The sequence below is a fragment of the Mobula hypostoma genome, chromosome 12, assembly GCF_963921235.1.
Source record: "Mobula hypostoma chromosome 12, sMobHyp1.1, whole genome shotgun sequence".
Lineage (NCBI taxonomy): Eukaryota > Metazoa > Chordata > Chondrichthyes > Myliobatiformes > Myliobatidae > Mobula > Mobula hypostoma.
The window spans coordinates 63358183-63384341 of NC_086108.1; the positions used below are offsets into that span (position 1 = coordinate 63358183).

At 39.6% G+C, this 26159-nt stretch overlaps 2 protein-coding genes across 7 annotated transcripts in view; both read left to right on the forward strand.

Moving 5' to 3' along the window:
- Positions 1–10686, forward strand: part of hook1 (hook microtubule-tethering protein 1) — a 93795-nt gene extending 83109 nt beyond the window's left edge. The window contains exons 20-22 of the mRNA XM_063064276.1: positions 5497–5598; positions 7460–7528; positions 9511–10686. Of these exons, the coding sequence (XP_062920346.1) occupies positions 5497–5598; positions 7460–7528; positions 9511–9657 (318 nt within the window). The 3' untranslated portion in view covers positions 9658–10686. The remainder of the gene's footprint in view (positions 1–5496; positions 5599–7459; positions 7529–9510) is intronic.
- An 8910-nt stretch (positions 10687–19596) lies between these two features.
- Positions 19597–26159, forward strand: part of LOC134354867 (cytochrome P450 2J4-like) — a 105267-nt gene continuing 98704 nt past the window's right edge. For 4 of the 6 annotated variants that reach the window (XR_010019910.1, XM_063064282.1, XM_063064280.1 and 1 more), the window contains exons 1-2: positions 19598–20030; positions 21776–21938. Coding sequence is in view for 5 of the 6 variants with exons in the window: in XM_063064282.1 (XP_062920352.1) it covers positions 19827–20030; positions 21776–21938 (367 nt within the window). In the remaining variant the exon portion in view is untranslated. Of the gene's footprint in view, positions 20031–21775; positions 21939–26159 lie in introns of all 6 variants that reach the window. The other 2 variants (XM_063064279.1, XM_063064283.1) reach the window with 2 other exon arrangements.

The window sequence follows — 26159 nt, forward strand, 5'->3', positions numbered from 1 at the left end:
CTCTCATGCCACTGTAATTTCCTTTACTCCACTGAAATACCGACACATCAGCTTTCGGCTTCTCTTTTTCTAATTTCACAGTGAACTCAATCATGTTATGGTCACTGCATCCTAAGGGTTCCTTCACCTCAATCTCTCCAATCACCTCCGGTTCATTACACAATACCCAATCCAGTACAGCCGATCCCCTAGTGGGCTCAACAACAAGCTTTTCTAAAAAGCCATCTCACAAACATTCTACAAATTCTCTCTCTTGAGATCCAGTGCTGACCTGATTTTTCCAATCTACTCACATGTTAAAATCCCCCACAATTATCATAACACTGCCCTTCTGACAAGCCTTTTCTATTTCCAGTTGTAATTTGTAGCCCACATCCCTGCAGCTGTTTGGAGGCCTATAAATAACTGCCATCAGGGTCCTTTTACCCCTGTTATTTCTTAGCTCAACCCTTAAAGATTCTGCACCTTCCGATCCTATAGCACTTCTTTCTAATGATTTAATATCATTTCTTACCAATAAAGCCACGCCTCCCCTTCTGCCTACCTTCCTATCCTTCCGATACACCGTGTATCCTTGGACGTTCAGCTCCCAGAGACATGCATCCTTTAGCCAGGTCTCAGTGATGGCCACAATATCATACCTGCCAATCTGTAGCTGTACAACAAGATCATCCACCTTATTCCTTATGCTGCGTGCATTTAAGTACAACACCTTATTGATTGGTTTCTCCCTAGAGCAAAGAGTTTAGACGGGGTGGAGTTTGTTAGGTGTGTTCAGGAAGGTTTCTGGACACAATATGTAGATAAACCTACAAGAAGAGGGGCTGTACTTGATCTGGTATTGTGAAATGAACCTGTTCAGGTGTCAGGTCTCTCAGTGGGAGAACATTTTGGAGATAGTGATCACAATTCTATCTCCTTTACCAGAGCATTGAAGATGGATAGGAGCAGACAAGTTAGGAAAATGTTTAATTGGAGTAAGGGGAATATGAAGCTATCAGGCAGGAACTTGGAAGCATAAGTTGGGAACAGATGTTCTCAGGGAAATGTACCGCAGAAATGTGGCAAATGTTCAGGGGATAGTTGCGTGGCATTCTGCGTGGGTGCGTTCCAGTGAGTCAGGGAAAGGAAGGTAGGGTACTGAAAACACACAAAAAGTTGCTGGTGAACGCAGCAGGCCAGACAGCATCTCTAGGAAGAGGTACGGTCGACGTTTCGGGCCGAGACCCTTCTTCAGAACTAACTGAAAGAAGAGCTAGTGAGAGATTTGAAAGTGGGAGGGGGAGGGGGAGATCCAAAATGATAGGAGAAGACAGGAGGGGGAGGGATGGAGCCAAGAGCTGGACAGTTGATTGGCAAAAGGGATATGAGAGGATCATTGGACAGGAGGCCTAGGGAAAAAGGAAAGGGGGAGGGGGGGAAGCCCAGAGGATGGGCAAGGGGTACAGTGAGAGGGACAGAGGGAGAAAAAGGAGAGAGAGAAAAAGAATGTGTGTATATAAATAAATAAATAACGGATGGGGTACGAGGGGGAGGTGGGGCATTAATGGAAGTTTGCGAAGTCAATGTTCATGCCATCAGGTTGGAGGCTACCCAGACGGAATATAAGGTGTTGTTCCTCCAGCCTGAGTGTGGCTTCATCTTGACAGTGGAGGAGGACGTGGATAGACATATCAGAATGGGAAAGGGACGTAGAATTAAAATGTGTGGCCACTGGCAGATCCTGATTTCTCTGGCGGACAGAGCGTAGGTGTTCAGCAAAATGGTCCCCCAGTCTGCGTCGGGTCTCGCCAATACATAGGAGGCCGTATCGGACACAGTATATCACCCCAGCTGACTCACAGGTGTAGTGTCGCCTCACCTGGAAGGACTGTTTGGGGCCCTGAATGGTGGTAAGGGAGGAAGTGTAAGGGCATGTGTAGCACTTGTTCCGCTTACAAGGATAAGTGCTAGGAGGGAGATCAGTGGGGAGAGATGGGGGGGTACGAATGGACAAGGGAGTCGCATAGGGAGCAATCCCTGCGGAAAGCAGAGAGTAGGGGGGAGGGAAAGATGTGCTGAGTGGTGGGATCCCGTTGGAGGTGGCGGAAGTTATGGAGAATTATATGTTGGACCCAGAGGCTGGTGGGGTGGTAGGTGAGGACAAGGGGAACCCTATTCCTAGTGGGGTGGCGGGAGGATGGAGTGAGAGCAGATGTGCATGAAATGGGGGAGATGCTTTTGAGAGCAGAGTTGATGGTGGAGGAAGGGAAGCCCCTTTCTTTAAAAAAGGAGGACATCTCCCTCGTCCTGGAATGAAAAGCCTCATCCTGAGAGCAGATGCAGCGGAGATGGAGGAATTGCGAGAAGGGGATGGCATTCTTGCAAGAGACAAGGTGAGAAAACGAATAGTTCAGATAGCTGTGAGAGTCAGTAGGCTTACAGTAGACATCAGTAGATAAGTTGTCTCCAGAGATACAGGAACCATGGGCTGTTGAGAATCTAGTCAAGAAGAAAAGAAAAGCTTATGAAAGGTTCAAAACATTAGGTAATGATAGAGATCTAGAAAATTATAAGGCTAGCAGGAAGGAGCTTAAGAATGAAATTAGGACAACCAGAAGGGGCCAATGGAGACCTTGGCGAGCAGGATTAGGAAAAACTCCAAGGCATTCTAAAAATATGTGAAGTGCAAGAGGATAAAGTGTGAGAGAATAGGACCAATCAAGTGTGACAGTGGAAAAGTGTGTAACGAACCGGGGTAGGTAGCAGAGGAACTTAATGAATACTTTGCTTCAGTATTCATTACAGAAAAGGACCTTGGCGATTGTAGAGATGAATTACAGCGGATTGAAAAGCTCGAGCTTATCAACATTAAGAAAGAGGATGTGCTGGAGCTTTTGGAAAGCATCAAGTTGGATAAGTCACTGGGACCAGAGGAGATATACCCCAGGCTACTGGGGGAGGCAAGGGAGGAGATTGCTGAGCCTCTGGCAATGATCTTTGCATCATCAATAGGGACAGGAGAGGTTCCTGAGGATTGGAGGGTTGCAGATGTTGTTCCCTTATTCAAGAAAGGGAATAGAGATAGTCCAGGAAATTATAGACCAGTGAGTCTTACTTCAGTGGTTAGTAAATTGATGGAGAAGATCCTGAGAGGCAGGATTTATGAACATTTGGAGAGGCATAATATGATTAGGAGTAGTCAGCATGGCTTTGTCAAGGGCAGTTCATGCCTTACGAGCCTGATTGAATTTTTTGAGGATGTGACTAAACACATTAAAGAAGGTAGAGTAGTAGATGTAGCGTATATGGATTTCAGCAAAGCATTTGATAAGGTACCTTATGCAAGGCTTATTGAGAAAGTAAGAAGGCATGGGATCCAGCAGGACATTGCTTTATGGCTCCAGAACTGGCTTGCCCACAGAAGGCAAAGAGGGGTTGTGGACGGGTCATATTCTGCATGGAGGTTGGTCACCAGTGGTGTGCCTCAGGGATCTGTTCTGGGACCCCTTCTCTTCGTGATTTTTATAAATGATTTGGATGAGGAAGTGGAGAGATGGGTTAGTAAATTTGCTGATGACACAAAGGTTGGGGGTGTTATGGATAGTGTGGAGGGCTGTCAGAGGTTACAGTGGGTTATCGATAAGATACAGAACTGGGCTAAGCAGTGGCAGATGGAGCTCAATCCAGATAGCTGTGAGATGATCCATTTTGGTAGGTCAAATATGATGGCAGAATATCGTATTAATGGTAAGACTCTTGGCAGTGTGGAGGATCGGAGGGATCTTGGGGTCTGAGTCCATGGGACACTTGAAGCTGCTGCGCTGGTTGAATGTGTGGTTAAGAAAGCATGTGGTGCATTGGCCTTCATCAATCGTGGGATTGAGTTCAAGAGCTGAGGGGTAATGTTACAGCTATATGGGACCCTAGTCAGACCCCACTTGGAGTACTGTGCTCAGTTCTGGTCACCTCACTACAGGAAGGATGTGGAAACTATAGAAAGGATGCAGAGGAGATCTACAAGAATGTTGTCTGGATTGGGGGGCATGCCTTATGAGGATAGGTTGAGTGAACTTGGCCATTTCTTTTTAAACCGACGGAGGATGAGAGGTGACCTGATAGAGGTGTATAAGATGATGAAAGGCATTGATCATGTGTATTGTCAGAGGCGTTTTCCCAGGGCTAAAATGGGTAACACGAGAGGGCACAGTTGTAAGGTGCTTGGAAGTTTGTACAGAGGAGATGTCACGTGTAAGTTTTGTTACGTGGAGAGTGGTGAGAGCGTGGAATGGGCTGCTGGTGACAGTGGTGTAGGCGGATACAATAGGGTCTCTTAAGAGACTGCTGGATAGGTACATGGAATTAGAAAAATAGAGGGCTATGGGTAACCCTAGATAATTTCAAAAGTAACTACATGTTCGACACAACATTGTGGGCCGAAGGGCCTGTATTGTGCTGTCGGTTTTCTATGTTTCTATATCAAAATGTCCAAAGACATTGCTGAGTACATATTTGGGCTATGGCCTTCAGCTGCCTCTAAGTTTTCTAAGTATATTTCTCAGCTCCTCTGCAAATGAATCATTGGACAAAGTATTGTTTTTCTACCGTAGAAGAGAAGAAGTAATGATTGCCACCCCTCACTCATCCAACTGGGTTAAACATCTGGACTCTCATCTTTAGCAGCAGATGGGCACTGTAAATGAGTCCACGATGGTATAGACTTCTATTGCCATGACTAAAATGAATTAGTAACCCCTAACTGTATGGACTTTGTCATGGACAATTGCAGGAATTAGTTGTATAGCAGGCCCTTGGAGAACAACAGAGTAAGTCTCAATGAAGTCTGGAATAATCTTTAATTTGAAAGATGAAGAACATTAGAAGCCGTAGTGATATTTTGGGATGAATATATTCTGCTTTATGGAAAGAGTAGATATCTGTCACAGTGCAATTTCCTAAGCTGTCTCTGGGGGCTGAGAGCCTTTTTTACCAACAGTAAGCATCAGAAAATGCTACATTGTCTCTTCATTTTTAAAAAATATATATTTAGGACAAAGTTCATCAGCAGATTCTTTTTATATTAGTTGAGCAGAAATGAAAATAGTTTACGCCATTAACTCAGATTTATATTAATCTTTGCAACAGAGGGGACTGTAAATGCTAAGCCATTAAGTACATTCAAGCCAGGTATTAAGATGCTATGGGACAGGACTAGTGCAAGGAGGTGGAGTTTATGGTCAACCATGCTCTTATTGAAAACAAAACTAACTCAAAGGACCAAATAGACCCTGTTAATTAAGTTCATACCAGAGATCATAAATGACCAAATGTTCGATCTAATTTTGTAACTTACCAAGAGCATCTACAGAAGTTGCCTATAGTGCATACAAGTTAAGAAATCTCATTGAAAGCCCTTCCCACTCTCCCCACACTCTAGTGAAATGATGTTATGTTTCATAAGTTTTTATAGAGGATATTTTTTGAAAAATTATTACATTGTTTATATCCCATATCTAGGTGATTAAAGCTCTGGACCCAAAACAGAACCCCGTGACTACAGAAATCCAGGCACTCAAAACTCAAATCATTGAGAGGGACAGAAAAATACAGATGCTGCAGGTATGATGATGTTTATAATTTTGGGATATGAACAAGAAGGAGGCTCCTCAGAGGAGGAATATGTGGGCAGTTTCTGAAATATACATGCATATGTTTAAACATGGAAATCCAGAAGAACAATAAATTTCATGACATATACTAGTGATATTAAACCTGTTGCTGATACTGAAGTTGTGTTGTGTACTATTCCGTTTTTTCACAGAGTGTGATGTGCTGTTAATTTGGAGTCAGTTAGAAATCAATTATTTTAGCATGTTATATTACATGCTGTTGCAATCAATTGTATTGTTGAAATAATTGTACCTCTTTTAAACAAGATGCCAACCTATAATTACTGCTGACCAAGATTTTCAACCTAATATTTAATTTTATGACTGGAGTCTAATGAGAACAATTTTAAGGAATCAGCCTCACTTAGATTTTCATTAAAGTTCTAAGTACATTTATTATCAAAGTACATTTATGTCACCATATGCAACTTTGAGATTCGTTTTCGCGTGTGAGCGTACTTAATATATCCGATAACCGTAACAAAGTCCATGGAAAAACCACACAAAACAGGGTGGACAACGAGTTTTCAAAAGACAACAAACTGTGGAAATACAGAAGAAACAATAAGAAAAACTAGTAGTAAAGTGAGTCGATAGTTTGTGGGAGCAGTTTAGTGATGGGGTAAGTAAAGTTGAGTGGAGTTATTCCCTTTGATTCAAGAGCCTGATGGTTGGGGAAGTAACCATTCCTGAACCTGATGGTGTGAGTCCTGAGGGTCCTGTACCATCTTCCTGATGGCAGAAAAAAGAAGAGAACATGACCTGGGTGGTGGGTCCCTGATGATGGATCCTGCTTTCCTGCGACAATGTTCCTTGTGGATATGCTCAATGGTGGGGAGGACTTTACCCGTGATGGACTGGGCAGTATCCACTATATTTCTTAGTATTTTCCATTCAAGGGCATTGGTGTTTCCATACCTGGCTGTGATGCAGCCAACCAGTGTGCTTTCCACCACACTTCTGTAGAAGCTTGTCAAAAGTTTACATGTCGTAGTGAATCTTCACAAACCTTGAAGGAAGATTTCACATTCTTTGTCAAGGCTTTTTCCTGTGTAACTGCTCCAGACCAGTCTGGGAGATGGTGTTGTCCAATGGTGTTCAGTAGTGTTCAAGTATATTTGAATGCCAATGTATTTTGAACACCACTAGACAAAGGGAGCAGTATCAGCATGAGCAACATTACAAAGGACAATAGCACACTCATTTTTAACTCAGTTTACTCTTGTTTTAAAAACACAGACATAAGGAAATCTGCAGATGCTGGAAATTCAAGCAACCCACACAAAAATTGCTGGTGAACGCAATAGGCAGGCAGCGTCTATAGGAAGAGGTACAGTTGACGTTTCGGGCTGGAACCCTTCGTCAGGACTAACTGAAAGAAGAGATAGTAAGAGGATTTCTTACTAGCTCTTAGTATAGTAATCTCTTACTATTTCTTCTTTCAGTTAGTCCCGACAAAGGGTCCCAGCCCGAAAAGTCGACTGTACCTCTTACTCTTGGTTTTTGCCATTTTTTATGTTCCAGGTTAGCAAAGAAATTCAGCAAGACTTTCGGTGTAATATTCCCATCGAGCTATTTTAATTGTGGAACAATCTGAGATATTTATTGTTGCCTTTACTGATTTTACTATTTAATGTCATAGTAAATGCAATATTCTTCCATCAAAATAGATTTAACATGTATAATGTGTAGAAAATAACTGTACATTTCCATCTGCAGAGCTCCAACTTAGAAATACATTATTTATACATTGGAAATACACTATCTTTCAAAGAAAACTTGAGTACTTTCTCTTTCTGTGTTTATACTAGCATGATTGTGAGCAAGCAAAACTTCGTGAGCATGAGGAGAACCTGTTAGTAACAGCTTGGTACAATAAGGTAAATCATTAAGTAAAGGTGACATACCACATTGCAACTTAGCAAAGAGTCTGTGGATTTCTTACTCTTTCCTGAAAACCCTTATGATTTTTCTGTAGATTTAAATCTAACTTCCTCTTGAAAACTGAAATTGCTTCTGTCCTTAAGCAATAACTTTCAAATTTAAACTCATTTTTAATTTAAAATAAAGCATCTCAATGCATGTAATAATTTATCTTGGTTTGCTTTTTGATCCTCAGCCAATTATTAACTATCTGTGACCTTTGGTAATGGCTCCTCTACTACTAGTAAAAATATTCCTTCTGTAAAAGCTACTTTTGAACACCCCTCTCTACTTTCTCTGGTCAATTCCTGTGTTTTGACTCTCTCTGAGTTTCTTGAAGTCCCTCATTCATTTATAAATCTCATGTGATGAAAATCTAATCTCTTGGTTTATAAAGATTGCCCAGGTTACCTGTTTCAATGCTCCATACTTTTGTTTATAAACCTAAGAATCTCATGTTGCCTTTAATAAATTATCAACCTCCTCCACAATTTACAAATGTATGAGTCCTTCTAATGCGCTGGCCTTCAGTTACGAACACTTGATTTATGGACTCCCCTTCATATGAGTAAGCTTCCTTAATATTAAATTCAAAGGTCCAAAATATGTACTTACATACATGCATACATACATACATTCATTCCAAGGAATTTCATAACTAATTTCTACTTTTAGTATTTGTTCTTTCCTATCAATCTTATATACAGCTGATGCCATTCATTACAAATCTCTGGAGCTGGTTACCATATAGGGAGTGATTTTTGTTTATTGAGGACAAAATCAACTTGTAGATATCTGTGTAATCAAACCTGTTTGTTACTTGAGATGGCCTGTAATTTGTTTCATTCTGCTCTGTAAAAATCTTTACTTTGCACCTTTATAGCTCATATTTCATTTCCTCATTTTTGTATTCTATCCATATAATCCTAACATCTGCTAATGTCTCTTCAGTTGTTTAATGAACATCTGAGTTTGGTGTCATTTGAAACTCGAAATACTGTCCTCCTTACTCTCCTGGTTATGAATAGCAATTAATATTGATCCCCAGAACTACTTTATAGTTGTTTCTTCCAAATTGAAAAGCAATTCATCACCTTTCTTTTTTGTCTCCTCTTGTTCATTTCTGTGTATATGATGTCCCTCCCTTCTTTGTTATGGGTTTCAGTTTTGCCAACGATGAGCTACTTTTAACTCTCCTTTCCAATGCACCTCTATATTAGCTTTCTCTCCTATTTTACGAAAGAAATCCAAATTATTCAAATAATACATGCACTTAGGAAATCCATGTGGACTGCATTTTTTGTCTCAAACCTTCTAATCTTTAAGTCTTGTTTAATTGAACACAGTTATTCCACAAAACTGACACTTATGGAATATTTTATGCTTTTGAGACACCCCCCCCCCAAAGTTTTGACAGAAAGAATAAACAAAATTGTTTCTATACCAATGATCATAGCTTATTTTATACAGATTAAATTGTTTTCCATATGTGATGTGCTATGCTGATCTTAAGAAATAATGGACTGCCATAGTAAGTCTATGCTGACATTTCTCCAGTCATTGGTCTCGAACCCTGTGGGTCACTCAGCTCAGTACAAGTTTTTGTATATCATAAGAAGAATAGAAATGGAAGCAGGAATAATGCATACGATTGGTCAATTCTGCTCAGCAGTTGCGTGAGACCTGGTTGATGTACCTAATTTTTGTCTGATTTCCCTGGCATTCACAGACCTGTGAGGTATAGCATTCCACAGGTTTACGGTCCTCTCCAAATCCACATTAGAATCCCAAACGTTTGAGCTATTTTCTTGAAATTATAATTCTTAAGTTCTGGAATTTTAGTACGTTCTTGGCACCTGCCCTCTCAATTCCCTTGAAATCTTGTTTTGTTATTTCCACATTTCTCAATATAAAACAAATAATTGTGCACTACTTTCAGAGTTTGGCTTTTCAGAAGATGGCAATTGAAGCTCGACTTGAAGGCCTCAGTTCAAATAAAAATCGGTCCTTCTTAGCACAACAACGACAGGTTACCAGTTCACAGAAAGCACTTACAGTTGCCGTGGCTGCAGCACCTCCCAAATAGAACGACTTGGAATCTATCGAATATGTACGGAATGTGTCTACATTAAAATAGCTCAAGAGTAGAAAGCAAAATTATGATATACATCAGTGTTTAATAATTCTGCTCCTTCTAAGAATAGGTTTCCTTTCTAATGGAAATGATTACCTTTAACTTGTAAAGAATTGCTTTTCTTTTTGAATATAGTAGCACAAAACGGTAAAGGCTAAAGATGGGGGAGAAAAAGCATTTTCTTAAGATTTCTTTGCATTAAGATTTAAATTTGTATGTAAAATTGGTATATATCATATTTTAAAATAGGTGACAATGTAATCATAAGTTCAAAATTCATTTGTTCTGTATAACAAATTTTCACATGTAAATAAAAGATTTCATTTTTTATTGAGATAATTGCCCTTATTGAGATCATATGAAGCTTAATTATAAATTCTAAATCTTGTTTCTATAGTAACATTTAAAATGCCTGAGGTTTTATTAGTTTCATATTTTCATTTTTACTACAGAAAATAATAATTTAAACTTGACTGATTATTATTATTGAGTCTTTACTGAAGTTGATTATTACATTAATCTGAGTAGACTGCGATTAAGGGATTGCTCAATATTTGTGTTTGTATTATATCAATATAACTGAATAGTTTTTGTAATTTTTGATATATAATGGGTGTTAAAATTGATGAACAGATTGCATAGATCTCAAACAAATAAGGAATATGTTATTTAAACTTACTTATCTGTGAAATTCGTTCATATTGGATGCTTACAAGAAGCAACAAAAAATTTGGATTGAAAAATTGGATTCATTTTTTTTCTGAATTGGACTTGGAGTACTTAATTATTTATTCTTTTATCTCTGGTATTTTAAGAGATTTTAAGAGAAAACAATGGACAATGTGGATACTTTCTATATTTGCATTTTAAATTACTCTTGTTTCAAACTTAATTGTGTCTGTAGTCAAAATAATGTGGTTGTTTTGTTATTCAATTGCCATTAGAAGGTCATTTTGAAATATTTAATTTATACTGGGGCAAAATAGAAGTATGAATTGGTAATAATGACATTGCATATACCTACAAAAATTATATATATTTTTGTTTGATTTGAGCAACATTGTACAACAATTCTTGACTTGCTTTTGCATTATTATTATAGATAATAATGCAAATACCATTTCCCTGACTCCAGAACTAAGTTTCTGAGTCTAAAATATGGCTCGGTTACAGATCTGGGTGGTTCATCCTGAAACATGCATATAGTTTGTGATATTGCACTAAGTATTACAAGCAATATGTTATAAAAGGTGATTAACATGGGTGGATCTATTTTATGATCCAGTGTGTCCAATTTTAGTTTTCAAGAAAAATAACTTGATGAGCTGCATAGAGATGGGGAAGGTAACAATTAAGTTGTTGTCTACAGGCAGGTCCATCTTTTAAATCAAATCAAATTCAATTTAATAATTATTCAACCATAGATGAATACAGCAAAAAGAAAATGAGGCTGCTTGCCTCAGAGTTAACCTTTGTTTAACAAACAGTTCCTAAGGCTCAAGTTTCTTGAGCAATGGGCAACATGGTAACTGAACAAAAACACAAATGACCAAACCAGTCGGGGAAGTTGATATACTTGTTCTTGAAGAAGACAAACTTAGCATGGGTAAAAACGCCAGCTTATTTTTTTCTCAACTGTGTTCAGCACTCCAGCCCGACCGTGTGCATGTGAGCACCTCACCCATGACCCTTTTGGTCCTGACTGACCCACCTGCATTGCACACTGTGAACTGAAATTCTTTATTATAGAAACATAGAAACATAGAAAATAGGTGCAGGAGTAGGCCATTCGGCCCTTCGAGCCTGCACCGCCATTTATTATGATCATGGCTGATCATCCAACTCAGAACCCAGCCTTCCCTCCATACCTCCTGACCCATGTAGCCACAAGGGCCATATCTAACTTCCCTTTAAACATAGCCAATGAACTGGCCTCAACAGTTTGCTGTGGCAGAGAATTCCACAGATTCACCACTCTCTGTGTGAAGAAGTTTTTCCTAACCTCGGTCCTAAAAGGCTTCTCCTCTATCCTCAAACTGTGACCCCTCGTTCTAGACTTCCCCAACATCGGGAACAATCTTCCCGCATCTAGCCTGTCCAATCCCTTTAGGATCTTATACGTTTCAAACAGATCCCCCCTCAATCTTCTAAATTCCAACGAGTACAAGCCCAGTTCATCCAGTCTTTCTTCATATGAAAGACCTGCCATCCCAGGAATCAATCTGGTGAACCTTCTTTGTACTCCCTCTATGGCAAAGATGTCTTTCCTCAGATTAGGGGACCAAAACTGCACACAATACTCCAGGTGTGGTCTCACCAAGGCCTTGTACAACTGCAGTAGTACCTCCCTGCTCCTGTACTCGAATCCTCTCGCTATAAATGCCAGCATACCGTTCGCCTTTTTCACCGCCTGCTGTACCTGCATGCCCACTTTCAACGACTGGTGTATAATGACACCCAGGTCTCGTTGCACCTCCCCTTTTCCTAATCGGCCACCATTCAGATAATAATCTGTTTTCCTATTTTTGCCACCAAAGTGGATAACTTCACATTTATCCACAATAAATTGCATCTGCCATGAGTTTGCCCACTCACCCAACCTATCCAAGTCACCCTGCATCCTCTTAGCATCCTCCTCACTGCTAACACTGCCACCCAGCTTTGTGTCATCCGCAAACTTGGAGATGCTGCATTTAATTCCCTCATCCAAGTCATTAATATATATTGTAAACAACTGGGGTCCCAGCACTGAGCCTTGCGATACCCCACTAGTCACCGCCTGCCATTCTGAATAGGTCCCGTTTATTCCCACTCTTTGCTTCCTGTCTGCTAACCAATTCTCCACCTACACCAATACCTTACCCCCAATACCGTGTGCTTTAAGTTTGCACACTAATCTCCTATGTGGGACCTTGTCAAAAGCCTTTTGAAAATCCAAATATACCACATCCACTGGTTCTCCCCTATCCACTCTACTAGTTACATCCTCAAAAAATTCTATGAGATTCGTCAGACATGATTTTCCTTTCACAAATCCATGCTGACTTTGTCCGATCATTTCACCGCTTTCCAAATGTGCTGTTATCACATCCTTGATAACTGACTCCAGCAGTTTCCCCACCACCGACATTAGGCTAACCGGCCTATAATTCCCCGGTTTCTCTCTCCCTCCTTTTTTAAAAAGTGGGGTTACATTAGCCACCCTCCAATCCTCAGGAACTAGTCCAGAATCTAACGAGTTTTGAAAAATTATCACTAATGCATCCACTATTTCTTGGGCCACTTCCTTAAGCACTCTGGGATGCAGACCATCTGGCCCCGGGGATTTATCTGCCTTCAATCCCTTCAATTTACCTAACACCACTTCCCTACTAACATGTATTTCGCTCAGTTCCTCCATCTCACTGGACCTTCTGTCCCTTACTATTTCTGGAAGATTATTTATGTCCTCCTTAGTGAAGACAGAACCAAAGTAATTATTCAATTGGTCTGCCATGTCCTTGCTCCCCATAATCAATTCACCTGTTTCTGTCTGCAAAGGACCTACATTTGTCTTTACCAGTCTTTTCCTTTTTACATATCTATAAAAGCTTTTACAGTCTGTTTTTATGTTCCCTGCCAGTTTTCTCTCATAATCTTTTTTCCCCTTCCTAATTAAGCCCTTTGTCCTCCTCTGCTGAACTCTGAATTTTTCCCAGTCCTCAGGTGAGCCACTTTCTCTGGCTAATTTGTATGCTACTTCTTTGGAATTGATACTATCCCTAATTTCTCTTGTCAGCCACGGGTGCACTACCTTCCTTGATTTATTCTTTTGCCAAACTGGGATGAACAATTGTTGTAGTTCATCCATGCAACCTTTAAATGCCTGCCATTGCATATCCACCGTCAATCCTTGAAGTGTCATTTGCCAGTCTATCTTAGCTAATTCACGTCTCATACCTTCAAAGTTACCCCTCTTTAAGTTCAGAACCTTTGTTTCTGAATTAACTATGTCACTCTCCATGTTAATGAAGAATTCCACCATATTATGGTCACTCTTACCCAAGGGGCCTCTCACGACAAGATCGCTAATTAACCCTTCCTCATTGCTCAAAACCCAGTCCAGAATAGCCTGCTCTCTAGTTGGTTCCTCGACATGTTGGTTCAAAAAACCATCCCGCATACATTCCAAGAAATCCTCTTCCTCAGCACCTTTACCAATTTGGTTCACCCAGTCTACATGTAGATTGAAGTCACCCATTATAACTGCTGTTCCTTTATTGCACACATTTCTAATTTCCTGTTTAATACCATCTCCGACCTCACTACTACTGTTAGGTGGCCTGTACACAACTCCCACCAGCGTCTTCTGCCCCTTAGTGTTACGCAGCTCTACCCATATCGATTCCACATCTTCCCGGCTTATGTCCTTCCTTTCTATTGCGTTAATCTCTTTTTTAACCAGCAACGCCACCCCACCTCCCCTTCCTTCATGTCTATCCCTCCTGAATATTGAATATCCCTGAACGTTGAGCTCCCATCCCTGGTCACCCTGGAGCCATGTCTCTGTGATCCCAACTATATCATAATCATTAATAACAATCTGCACTTTCAATTCATCCACCTTATTACGAATGCTCCTTGCATTGACACATAAAGCCTTCAGGCGCTCTTTTACAACTCTCTTAGCCCTTATGTATGCACGTAGTAACAAAAACGTGTTTGGAATGAAAGGAGTAATCATGCTTCACTTCACACTAAGCAAATCCAGGTCAGCTAGGAGCAGACTGATGTGGAACATCATGCAGCAAAAGAATCAGCAGCCAGACTTGAGTAGGAGTTGAGTTGGACATCGGCATGGGTTTATTATTGTTGTATATTGAGATATGATTAAAAGCTTTTATTTTGCATTTGATCCAAACAGATAATGAAATGCATAATTACAATGAGGCAGTTAAAATTGGTTGTGAGAAACTATAGAAAGGTTGCAGAGGAGATTTACAAGGATGTTGCCTGGAGTGGGGGGCATGTCTTATGAGAATAGGTTGAGTGAACTTGGCCATTTCTCCTTAGAGTGACGGAGGATGAGAGATGACCCGATAAAGCTATATAAGATGGTACTTTATACTTTATTGTCGCCAAACAATTGATATTAGAACGTACAATCATCACAGCGATATTTGTTCTGGCGCTTCCTGCTCCTGGATTACAAATATTAAATATTAAAAGTAGTAAAAATTAGTAAATATCAAAATTTTAAATTGTAAATCATAAATAGAAAAATGGAAAGTAAGGTCGTACAAAAAAACCGAGAGGCAGGTCCGGATATTTAGAAGGTATGGCCCAAGTGATGAGAGACATTGATCATGTGTATAATCAGAGGCTTTTTCCCAGGGCTGAAATGGCTAACATGAGAGGGCACTGTTTTAAGGTGCTTGGAAGTAGGTACAGAGGAGATGTCAGGGGTAAGTTTTTTATGCAGAGAGTGGTGAGTGCGTGGAATGGGCTGCCGGTGACAGTGGTTTAGGCGGATACAATAGGGTCTTTTAAGAGATTCCTGGATAGGTACATGGAGCTTAGAAAAATAGAGTGCTATGTAATTTCTAAAGTAAGTACTTGTTTGGCACAGCACCGTGGGCCGAAGGACCTGTATTGTGCTGCAGGTATTCTATGTTTCTATATCAAAATCTCCAAAGACATTGTTGAGTACATATTTGGGCTGTGGCCTCCAGCTGCCCCTAAGTTTTCTAAATATATTTCTCAGCTTCTCTGCAAATGAATCATTGGACAAAGTATTGTTTTTCCACCAGAGACTAAGGCACAGCATTGTGGGCTGAAGGGCCTGTATTGTGTTGTAGGGTTTCTATATTCCTATAACCATCCTAAATCTCCATTCTCTGAACTATTGGCTAGTGTGTGTACCATCAAAAATGCTATAATTACACACCTAGGCCTCTTTGGTAGCATCTCTCAAATTGTTATTGCCAACATGAGAACTAGGTCAGCAAGTGTATAAGATCACCTCCACCTGCAGATTTCCCTCCAAATTATACACTGTTGAGATTTGAAAAATCATCACTTGTCTTGTATCATTGCTGGGACAAAACATGGTCACCAACAGCATGGAAGAATACGATTACCAAGAACACGAGAAAATCTGATGATGCTGGATGTCCAAAGCAACACACACAAAATACCGGAGGAACTCAGCAGGCCAGGCAGCGTCTATAGAAAGGAGTAAACTGTCAACGTTTTGGGTCTTGGACTGAAATATCAACAATTTACTCTTTTCCATGGATGCGGCCTGGCCTGCTGAATTCCTCCATCATTTTGTGTGTGTGGTGCTTACCAAGAAGCAGCTCACCAGCACCTTCTCAAGAGTAATTTCAGATAGACAATAAATAAGGTTCATAGCCAGAAAATGGTTTGTTTGTACTCAACCTTGGAACTGGATTATCAGTTTCATTGTAGTCACTGGAACTGTTCTCCAATATTTTTTACAGGTGATATCCCAGGGCAGTGAAACATGAATTTTAAAATAATCTGGCTATGAAGCAGCAAATCTTGAATGAATTTGAGTAATAACTTCAGCAAAAGTAATTTCAATCAAGTTCATTTCCCTTTTTAAATAATAGGTATTTTTGAAAACTATCACAAATATTAACAATATCTGAAGTGATAGGTCTATGGCAGATGTTATCTCATTGCTTCTTGACACAACCCTGGAACATCTGGACAGCAAAAATGCATATATCAGGATGCTATTTATCGATTACAGCTCGGCATTTTACACCATCATCCTCTCAAAAGTAAATCAGTAAGCTCCAAGGCCTGGGCCTCAATAGCCCCTCGTGCAATTGGATCCTGGATTTCCTCATTTGTAGACCCCAGTCAGTTCAGATTAGCAAAATCTTCTTCACCACACAATCTCCATCTATACAGGAGCACTGCGGGGATGTGTACTTACCCCACCTCACCCCCGCTGCATTCCAGTTACGCCTATGACTGTGTGGTTAATTATGCCATGTACTAGTTTGCTGACAACACCACTGTTGTAGGCTGTATCAAGGGGGTGATGATCAGTATACAGGAGGGCAATTGAAAAGTTGGCTGAGTGGTGTAATAGCAACAACCTTTCACTCAATGTCGATAAGTCCAAGGAACTGATTGTAGAAACAGGAGAGGGAAACCAGAGGTCCATGAGCCAGTAATCATCGGAGGATTATAGGAGGAGAGTGCATCACAGTACATCACAGGTAAAACCCTCCCAACTATTGAGCATATCTATGTGAAATGTTGCCGTAGAAAAGCAGCATCCATCATCAAGGATCCTCACCACCAAGGCCATGCTCTTTTCTTGCTGCTGCCATCAGGTAGAAGGTACAGGTGATTCAGAACTTGCACCACCAGGTTCAAGAACAGTTACCAACCCCCCCAACCATCAGGGTCTTGAACAAAAAGGGATAGCTACACTCATTTAAGGGCTCTGTTATATTGTTATTTCATGCTCGTTATTTATTGCTATTTATTTATATCTGCATTTGCACAGTTTGTTTACAGTTAACAGTTCCTGATGTTTATGGTTTACATTTACCGTTCTGTAGATTTACAAAGTATGCCTGCAGAAAAAGAATCCCAGGGTTGAATGTGGTGATGTGTAGCCCCCTGGTAAGCCTCAGGCTTGCTCAGCTCGCTTTCGTCTTGGGGGGCAGTCCTCAGCCCTGCCAAACTGGGTAATCAAGTTTGTGTAAATGCTGTGTGATGTACCCCAGCATACCAAATAACAGACAGTACACCATATGCAATTAAATGATTACATTTTATAAGTATTTCTTGGTGATGGGTAGTAGAAACAAATATAATAAAGGCGCCAAGTCAGTAACTCTATCAATTTTGTGCACAAATAATTCATTGGAGCTCTTACAGAACCAGGTCTCCCTTCCTCCAGTTGATGTCCTCCTTACTCCAGTCGACCCATGAATGGGACCACCCTCGGTGCTCGACCAAACGCTCCACAGGAGTCTGTCCTCGTCTCCCCTCCCCGCCGAAGACCCTGGGCCTTGGACTCCCGCTCGGGGTCCGTTCCATCGCCCAGCTTACAGCATCGCGTCTCCTCTGTCTGTCCCCATCGCGCATTCTCCTTAAAGCCCGCAAAAACAATAGCTTACAGAAACACAAGAAAGAATAACATCTATCTCAATTGGTTCGCAAATGAATACAGTTCTTATTATCAGTAGTTATAACCCAAACAAGCTGCTAGAGAGAGAAACACTGTCTCAGCAGTTAACATCACAGAGAAGCCACTTTATTTTTAACATAACAAAGAAGCCATTTTATAAGCCTTTGCAATAACATAAAAGAAGAAACCCCTTACACATGTATGCACTCTGGAAATAATTTTTACTTGGAACATTACTTTTTACTTTGTCTGAATGACTGATGTCCTGTCGGATTCATCTCAATAATAAACAAATGCTTTGAGAGGCTGGATAAGGATTACATCTGCAGTATGCTACCACCCACCCTGGACCCCCTGCAATTCTCCTAACGACACAACCAGTTGACAGATGACGCAGTAGCCACAGCTCTACACACATCTGGAGAAGAAGGATGCTTATGTGAGAATGCTGTTCTTGGACTACAGTTCAGCACTCAACACCATAATTGCCTCCAGGCTTGACAAGAAGTTCAGAGACCTCGGCCTTCACCCTGCCTTGTGCAGCTGATCCTGGATTTCTGTCAGATTGCCGGCAGGTGGTAAGAGTGGGCTCCCTCACCTCTGACCCTCAACACCGCTGTCCCTCAAGGTTGTGTCCTAAGCCCCCTCTACTCTGTATCCATGACTGTGTCTCCACCCACAGCTCCAATCTGCTAATTAAATTTGCTGACGATTCTACACTGATTGGCCTTATCTCAAATAATAAAAGGCAGCCTACAGAGAGGAAGTTGTCACCCTGACACAGTGGTGTCAAGAGAATAATCTCTCCCTCAATGTCACCAAAGCAAAGGAGCTGGTTGTGGACGACAGGAGGAATGGAGACAGGCTAACCCCTATTGAAATCAATGGATCTGGGGTTGAGAGAGTGAACAGCTTTAAGTTCCTCAGCATACACATCACTAAGGATCTCACGTGGTCTGTACATACTGGCTGTGTGGTGAAAAAAGCACAACAGCAACTCTTTCACCTCAGACAATTGAAGTTTGGCATGAATCCCCAAATCCTAAGGACTTTCTACAGGAGCAAAATTGAGAGCATCCTGACTGGCTGCATCACTGCCTGGAAGGGGAACTGTACTTCCCTCAATCGCAGGACTCTGCAGAGAGTGATGCGGACAACCCAGCACATCTGTAGATGTGAACTTCCCACTATTCAGGTAATTTACAGAGATAGGAGTGTAAAATGAGGCCAAAGGATCGTTGGTGACCTGAGTCATCCCAATCACAATCTATTCCAGCTGCTACCATCCGGGAAATGGTACCACAGCATAAGAGCCAGGACCAACAGGCTCCAGTACAGCTTCTTCCACCAGGCCATCAGACTGATTAATTCACACTGATACAATTGTATTTCTATGCTCTATTGACTGTCCTGTTGTACATAATATTTATTACAAATTGCACATTTAGACAGAGATGTAACTTAAATGTTTTTACTCTTCATGTATGTGAAGAATGTAAGAAATAAAGTCAATTCAAAGCAATAAACTTTGAAAATATCCAATTAATTAATGATGGGAGCCTTGCATTGCCATTTTAATGACATGTTATATCTTCATAAACCTTTCAACTTGGCAGGGTTTCAGCAGCATTCCAGTTTTCTTGGCATTAGTTTTTGCCAAGTCTAATCAAGAATGCTGATTGGACAGTGTCAAAGGGAAACAAGTTCAGCCTCATTTTAATTCATGGAAAATGACCAGAAAGTACAATTACCTGTGAAAGCACTTTGGGTTTAAGCCGGGATCTCATCACAATAGTTACAGACTTCTGGATTTCACAAAGGCTCATGAGTCTCTCTTGCTTTCTGTATGATCTAAAACAGTTAATAACTGAGTGATCTTGTAAGTTGGGTAATCTAAGTTTGGCAGTTTTTCTGAACAGCTTTTTAATCTGTTGGATAGACTGTACAATGGTGCTAGCCTAGAATGGAAGTTCAGAATCTTTCCTTTTTAAATCTGTTCTCAAGAGAGGTGTGGACCGTTGCAGTGTTTTTATTTGTTTTCTTGATTGTGTTTGATGTTCTCCACACTCGTGTTCCCAAGAATTTTCCACCTGGTCCCTTCGGACTGCCGTTTTTCGGTAATACCTTTCAGCTGGACCTAAAGAATCCTCATCTCCAGTTTTGCAAGGTAATGTACAGCATCGAGGAAATTTGTTGAGAAATGTAACTGTGCTTGTACTGCTGCCACAAGACAGCAAATTTCACATTATGTGTCAGTGGTAATAAATCTGTTTCGTTTTCCAAAAGTATTTAGTAGTTATAAGATAATTGCAATAAAAATGGTGACAAGGTTGCAAATCTGTCAACACCTGTTAAGAATATACCATTTTATTTAAACACAAAATAATCTGCAGATGCTGGGGTCAAAGCAACACTCACAACACACTAGAGGAACTCAGCAGGTCGGGCAGCATCCGTGGAAACGATCAGTCAACGTCTTGGGCCAGAACCCTTCATCAGGACTGAAGAGGGAAGGGGCAGAGGCCCTATAAAGAAGGTGGGGGGAAGGTGGGAAGGAGAAGGCTGGTAGGTTCCTGGTGAAAAACCAGTAAGGGGAAAGATAAAGGGTTGGGGGACGGGAAGCAGACCGGTGATAGGCAGGAAAGGTGAAGAAGGAATAGGGGAAAACACAATGGGTAGTAGAAGGAGGCTGAACCATGAGGGAGGGGATAGGCAGCTGGGGGAGGGGGCAGAGTGAAATAGGGATAGAGGAAAGGAGGGGAAGGGAATTACTGGAAGTTGGAGAATTCTATGTACATACCAAGGGGCTGGAGACTACCCAGACGGTATATGAGGTGTTGCTCCTCCAACCTGAGTTTAGCCTCATCATGGCAGTAGAGGAGGCCATGTATGGACATATCTGAATGGGAATGGGAAGCAGAATTGAAATGGGTGGCTATCGGGACCTATGTGAATGGGAATTTTATTTTGTGAAACACATACTTAGCTGATGGCATGAACCTCAATTTCTCAAATTTCCAAGATTTCCAGTAATGTGCCCCCTGCCTTCACCATTCCCCATTACCCGCTCCCTGTTCACCATTCCCTTTTCCCTCTCTCACCTTATCTCCTTGTGTGCCCATTACCTCTCTCTGATGCTCTGATGTTCCTCCCCACTTTTCTTTCTTCCATGGCCTTCTGTCCTCTCTTATTAGATTTCCCCTTCTCCAGCCCTGTATGCCTTTCATCAATCAACTTCATAGCTCTTTACTTCACCCCTCCAACTCCCAGTTTCACCTATCATGTTGTTTCTCTGTCCTCTTCCCCCACCTTTTAAATCTACTCCTCATCTTTTTTTTCTCCACTGCTGCTGAAGGGTCTTGATCCAAATCATTGACTGTACTCTTTGCCATAGCTGCTGAATAGCCTGCTGAGTTCCTCCAGCATTTTATGTGTGTTATTTCCAAGAATATACCATTTTGTTTTGTGACACACATATTTACCATTTACTGTAAATGGTAATTCACAAGTGTAGAATGTGTAGGTATCCCACTACAAATAAACAAAAATACGGCAATTATTTTTAATCTATGTGTAGGTCTTTTTTATTTTGCTCCGTGTTTGAGTTTAGCTGTTGAGCAATTAGATCTTTGTATCATTTCATTAATTTGAGGATTGAAGAAGAGTAGCAATAACAGATGAAGATTAAGATGTTTCAATTTTCAATAGCAGATTAACTCATTAAAAACTTGCTGAATAAAATCCAGGCCCAGTGTTTTCAAGTGTTAAAAGATTGGTTTAAAATTACAGATCTTACGAAATAATGTTCAGAACTATTTTCATTTGGGACATGTAAGCTCTTCCTCGCAAGTATACCCAAAATTTTGTGACTGACATAACAAGCCAAATACTAATAGAGTATATCTTTTACAGTTTGCAGAGAAGTATGGAGATATTTTTAGCCTGAGGATTGGATATTCTTACCTTGTTGTCATAAATGGTTTAAATGCTTTTAAAGAGGCTGTGGTTCACCAGACAGATGTTTTTGCAGGAACAGCAGCATTTCCAGTTTTTGATGATATTGTCAAGGGACACGGTAAGTAATATGTTTAATTGTTTTATTTCTTTGCTCAGAACTGGATAATTGTAGGACCTTCTAATTTATGAAATATGTTATCTGTTATAGAATGATGTAAGCAGGATTTTCACCAAAACGTAAAATGAAAATCTTTATACTTGAGGAGTATTCTAGTTCTTCAGTGTGCATATTTTTAACACAGCAATGAAACCTTTAGAGACAGGAAAGTATGTGTTCACATCTCCAAGAGCAGTACTGAGTTGCAAATAATGTTTGGCTGCTTTGACTTGTTTTAGGCATCAGAGTTGTTTCTTTCAGTTTTTGACATTGTACTACAAGATTCAATTTCTATTTTATCGAAAGTCACAGAGTACTGTGGTCAAATATCAAGACTGTCTCAAAGAAGAAACTAAGGGATGAAATAGAAAATCAGTTTATTCTTAAGTCTCTTTCACAAAGATGTCAACAAAAAAAACTTGCAATTTTGAAGGAACATATGTTGCATATAAATTAATTGGTCTCCTTGGCGATACAGGGGAGTGAAAAGAATGCTTGTGTGTGAATCTAAAAGCACACAACAAAGGTTTCAATTGCAAACATTATTTTCTGGTATAAACAAGATAGTGGAATAATTCAAAAATGCTAAAAACAACAGATGCTTGAAATCTGACATAAGAATGGACAATGTTGGCACTATACTGCATGCTGGACAACATCTGTGCAGAGAGAAAAGACGGTGATGAGTCATGTTGAAGACCTGTTATCAGAACTCAGAAATGATGCAAGTTGAACAAGTTTGAGTCACACATAAACAGGAGTGATGGAGACATGGAAAAGATTGCCTGAGATAAGGGTGGAAATTGAGGGAATAAACAATGAACAATCTCTCTTGCTCTTATCCCTTTGTTCACTCTGCTCATTCTCCTCCTCTGCAATGCAAAACATGTTCAACTTATAGTATTTCCTAATTCTGTTGTTTAGGTCTACAAAGTAAAATGTTAATGCCATTTTTTTCCACAAATATTGCATATTTCCCATGTTTTCTGGTTTTTACTTACAGTGAGTGGAATTATTCCACATGAAGTTGAAATGAGTGTGCTATATATACTTTCTCTATGCTGGGATATGCAGATAATTCCTTATGCTTTTCAGAACTCACTCAGCAAGTGAAGATTTTTGAAGCAAGTTTCTACAGACCCCATAAAATCCATTGTTTTTTCATAATATTTTAATATGTTATGAAGTTGAACAGCAAATTGAAGATAAGAAATTTCGTCCATCACAGGATTGTAAATCTCTGCAGTTTTCTACCCAAGAAGCAGTAGAAGCAAAGTTACTAAGTATATTCGAGAAAAACATTAATAGATCTTTGCAGGCAAAGGGAAGCAAAAAAATAAGACTTCACTGAAGGAAAGAGACACTGGTTCTCGAACAAGCGTCCATTGTTTAGAAATAAAATCTTGAAAATCGATCGAGAAGACAAAACTTACGTATAATTGGTCTACCCGAGGATGTTGAGGATGGAGACCCTTTAATATTCTTTGCTCAACGTTTAAAGGATACGTTCAGTTCAGTTTTTCCCAACGAGCATCCATTACTTAACCGTGCGCACCGTATACCGCGGCCAAAGTCAGCATCGGCTGTATCCAAACCGAGACCAATTATTCTTCATTTCCATTATGTTAATGTTAAAGAACAGCTTCTCCAGACTGCTCCTCGGCAAGGGATGATCAATTATCGCCAGCATTCCTTCAGGATAGTTCAAGATTACAGTCCCGAAGTGATGAAAGAGCGACTGACTTTTAAACCTCTGATGTCGGAATGTTATCAAAAGAATCTCAAACCGGCATTATTGTACCCTGCACGTCTAAGAATTTCTCTTCCTGATGGATCTCGTCGCGTCTTCCATTCCATAACCGCCGCTCGAAGCTTTTTGGAAGATAACTACCCATCTGATACGGACACCGCCCTTTAACTAATGTTCTGTGCTCTCAATATCAGCTTCTTTTTCTCGTGTTTTTTTTTTAAATAAACCACCTTCTACCGTACGATGAAGGATTTTAATAAGCTCAAGATTTTTGTTTTGTGCTTACTACTGTAGTTAGCACTTTACAACTTATATAAAATAGTTATTTCTTGTGAATAACGTTACTTTCTTTTTAGTTAATTTTTCCTTAACTTTTTGTTTTCCGATATTATTACTAACGATTTGATCTGACGATCATTTTCAGTTATATGTTCTTTATTTTTGTTTTTGTACAATTAAAGTGGCGATTTGTTTTTCTTTTTGCATAATCTCCTTTGTTCTTTTTGGGACGCCATGTTCTTATGTTTCTTCTTCCCATAATCCCCTTTCTTTGGAAGCAATATTTTACTTACTCTCACTTATAATTAACTAATCATACATATTGATACTAACATTTTCTTAATTATCTTAGTAGTTATACTATGTAGATTATTATAGTATAGTGTTTAATTTTTTTTTATATATCAGTTTCCGGGGGGTCATCTATATAACATATATCTTTGGAGTTGCCTCCTGCAGAAATGGGGTTAGATTCAGTATTAGTTAGTTCTTTCTTCAGCCTTTACTGGCTTAGTTCGGGGTTCTTGGAGATGGAGGGTGGGGTAGTCTTTTTCTTTTTTAATTTTTTCTATTGGCCTGATTTAGTACTACAAAGATGTCTGCTGTGTCGGGATTTCTGGTTCCTCTCTGATCATGTATTCCTCTTCCGATTTCATGAACTCACATTATGGTTAATCCTTTACTCACCAAAGGGTTAATCTTAAATTATGGCTCACATTATTAATTTTGTCTCTTGGAATACAAATGGTTTAAACCATCCAAAAAAATGGAAAAAGATTTTCAAAGTATTCCAAAGACTGAATGCTCATATTATTTTTGCACAAGAAACTCATGTAAGGAAAGCGGATAATCAACGCTTCTTTAAGTTCTGGAAAGAATAATACCACTCAAACTCCCAAGCCAAAGTTAAAGGTGTTTCAATTTTTATAGATCCCTCAATTACATTTATTCATCAAGACATTATCTCAGATCCTAATGGTAGATTTTTGTTAATCACTGGGTTACTTTTCAATAAAAAGGTTGCTATGTTTAATGTTTATGCTCTGAATGTGGATTACCCTGAATGTTTTAAACACATATTCACTTCCTTTCCTAACTTAAACGAGTATATGTTGATAATGGGCGGTGACTTTAATTTATGTTTGAATCCCATGTTGGACAGATCCATAGGTAGTCCGGCTTTACTGAATAAGTCGGCTACTTTTATTAACTCTTTTATGTTTGATTCTGGGATTTCAGAAATTTGGAGATTTCTACACCCAAAGGATAAAGAATTTTCATTCTTTTCACATGTTCATCGTTCTTATTCTCGAATTGACTATTTTTTTATTGACTCTCGATTAATCCCATATGTAATTGATTGTAATTATGACATTATCGCCATTTCAGATCATGCTCCAATGAAACTTTCTATCAAGTTAATGGATACTTCTTGTACTAATAGACAATGGCGATGTAACCCTATTTTGCTTCAAGACTTGGACTTTGTCAAGTTTATAAAGGGACAGATTGATTTCTTTTTTTCAATTAATACTACGGAAGAAGTTTCCAATGAAACAGTTTGGGACGCTTTTAAAGCTTATATCCGTGGTCAGATTATTTCCTATTCGGCTGGTTTGAAAAAACGTGCTAAGAATGAAATACTCTTGTTGGTTGATAAAATTAAAGAAATTGATAAAAAAAATATGCTATTTCTCCCAGTAGCTGTACAAACACAGAGTTGAACTTCAATTGGAACATAGCTTACTATTAACATCCTCGATTGAAAATCAATTAATGAGAACTAAAAGTGATTTTTATATTCAGAGTGATAAATCGGGTAAATTATTGGCTAATCAATTGAAATTTGCTTCGGTTAAAAGTGAAATTACTAAGATTCGCAAACTCGATGATACTTTGGCATTTGATCATGACAGGATAAACAAAACCTTTCAAGAATTTTATACCTCTTTATATCACACTAATTTTCCTCATGATTTTAATACCATGCATGATTTTTTAAGTAAACTGAATTTTCCGAAATTATCACCCGAAGATTGCTTATCATTAGAAACTCCTGTTACAGAGGAAGAAATAATAACTGCAATCTCATCATTGAATTCTGGTAAAGCTCCCGGTCCGGACGGGTTTACAGTGGAATTTTTAAAATCCTT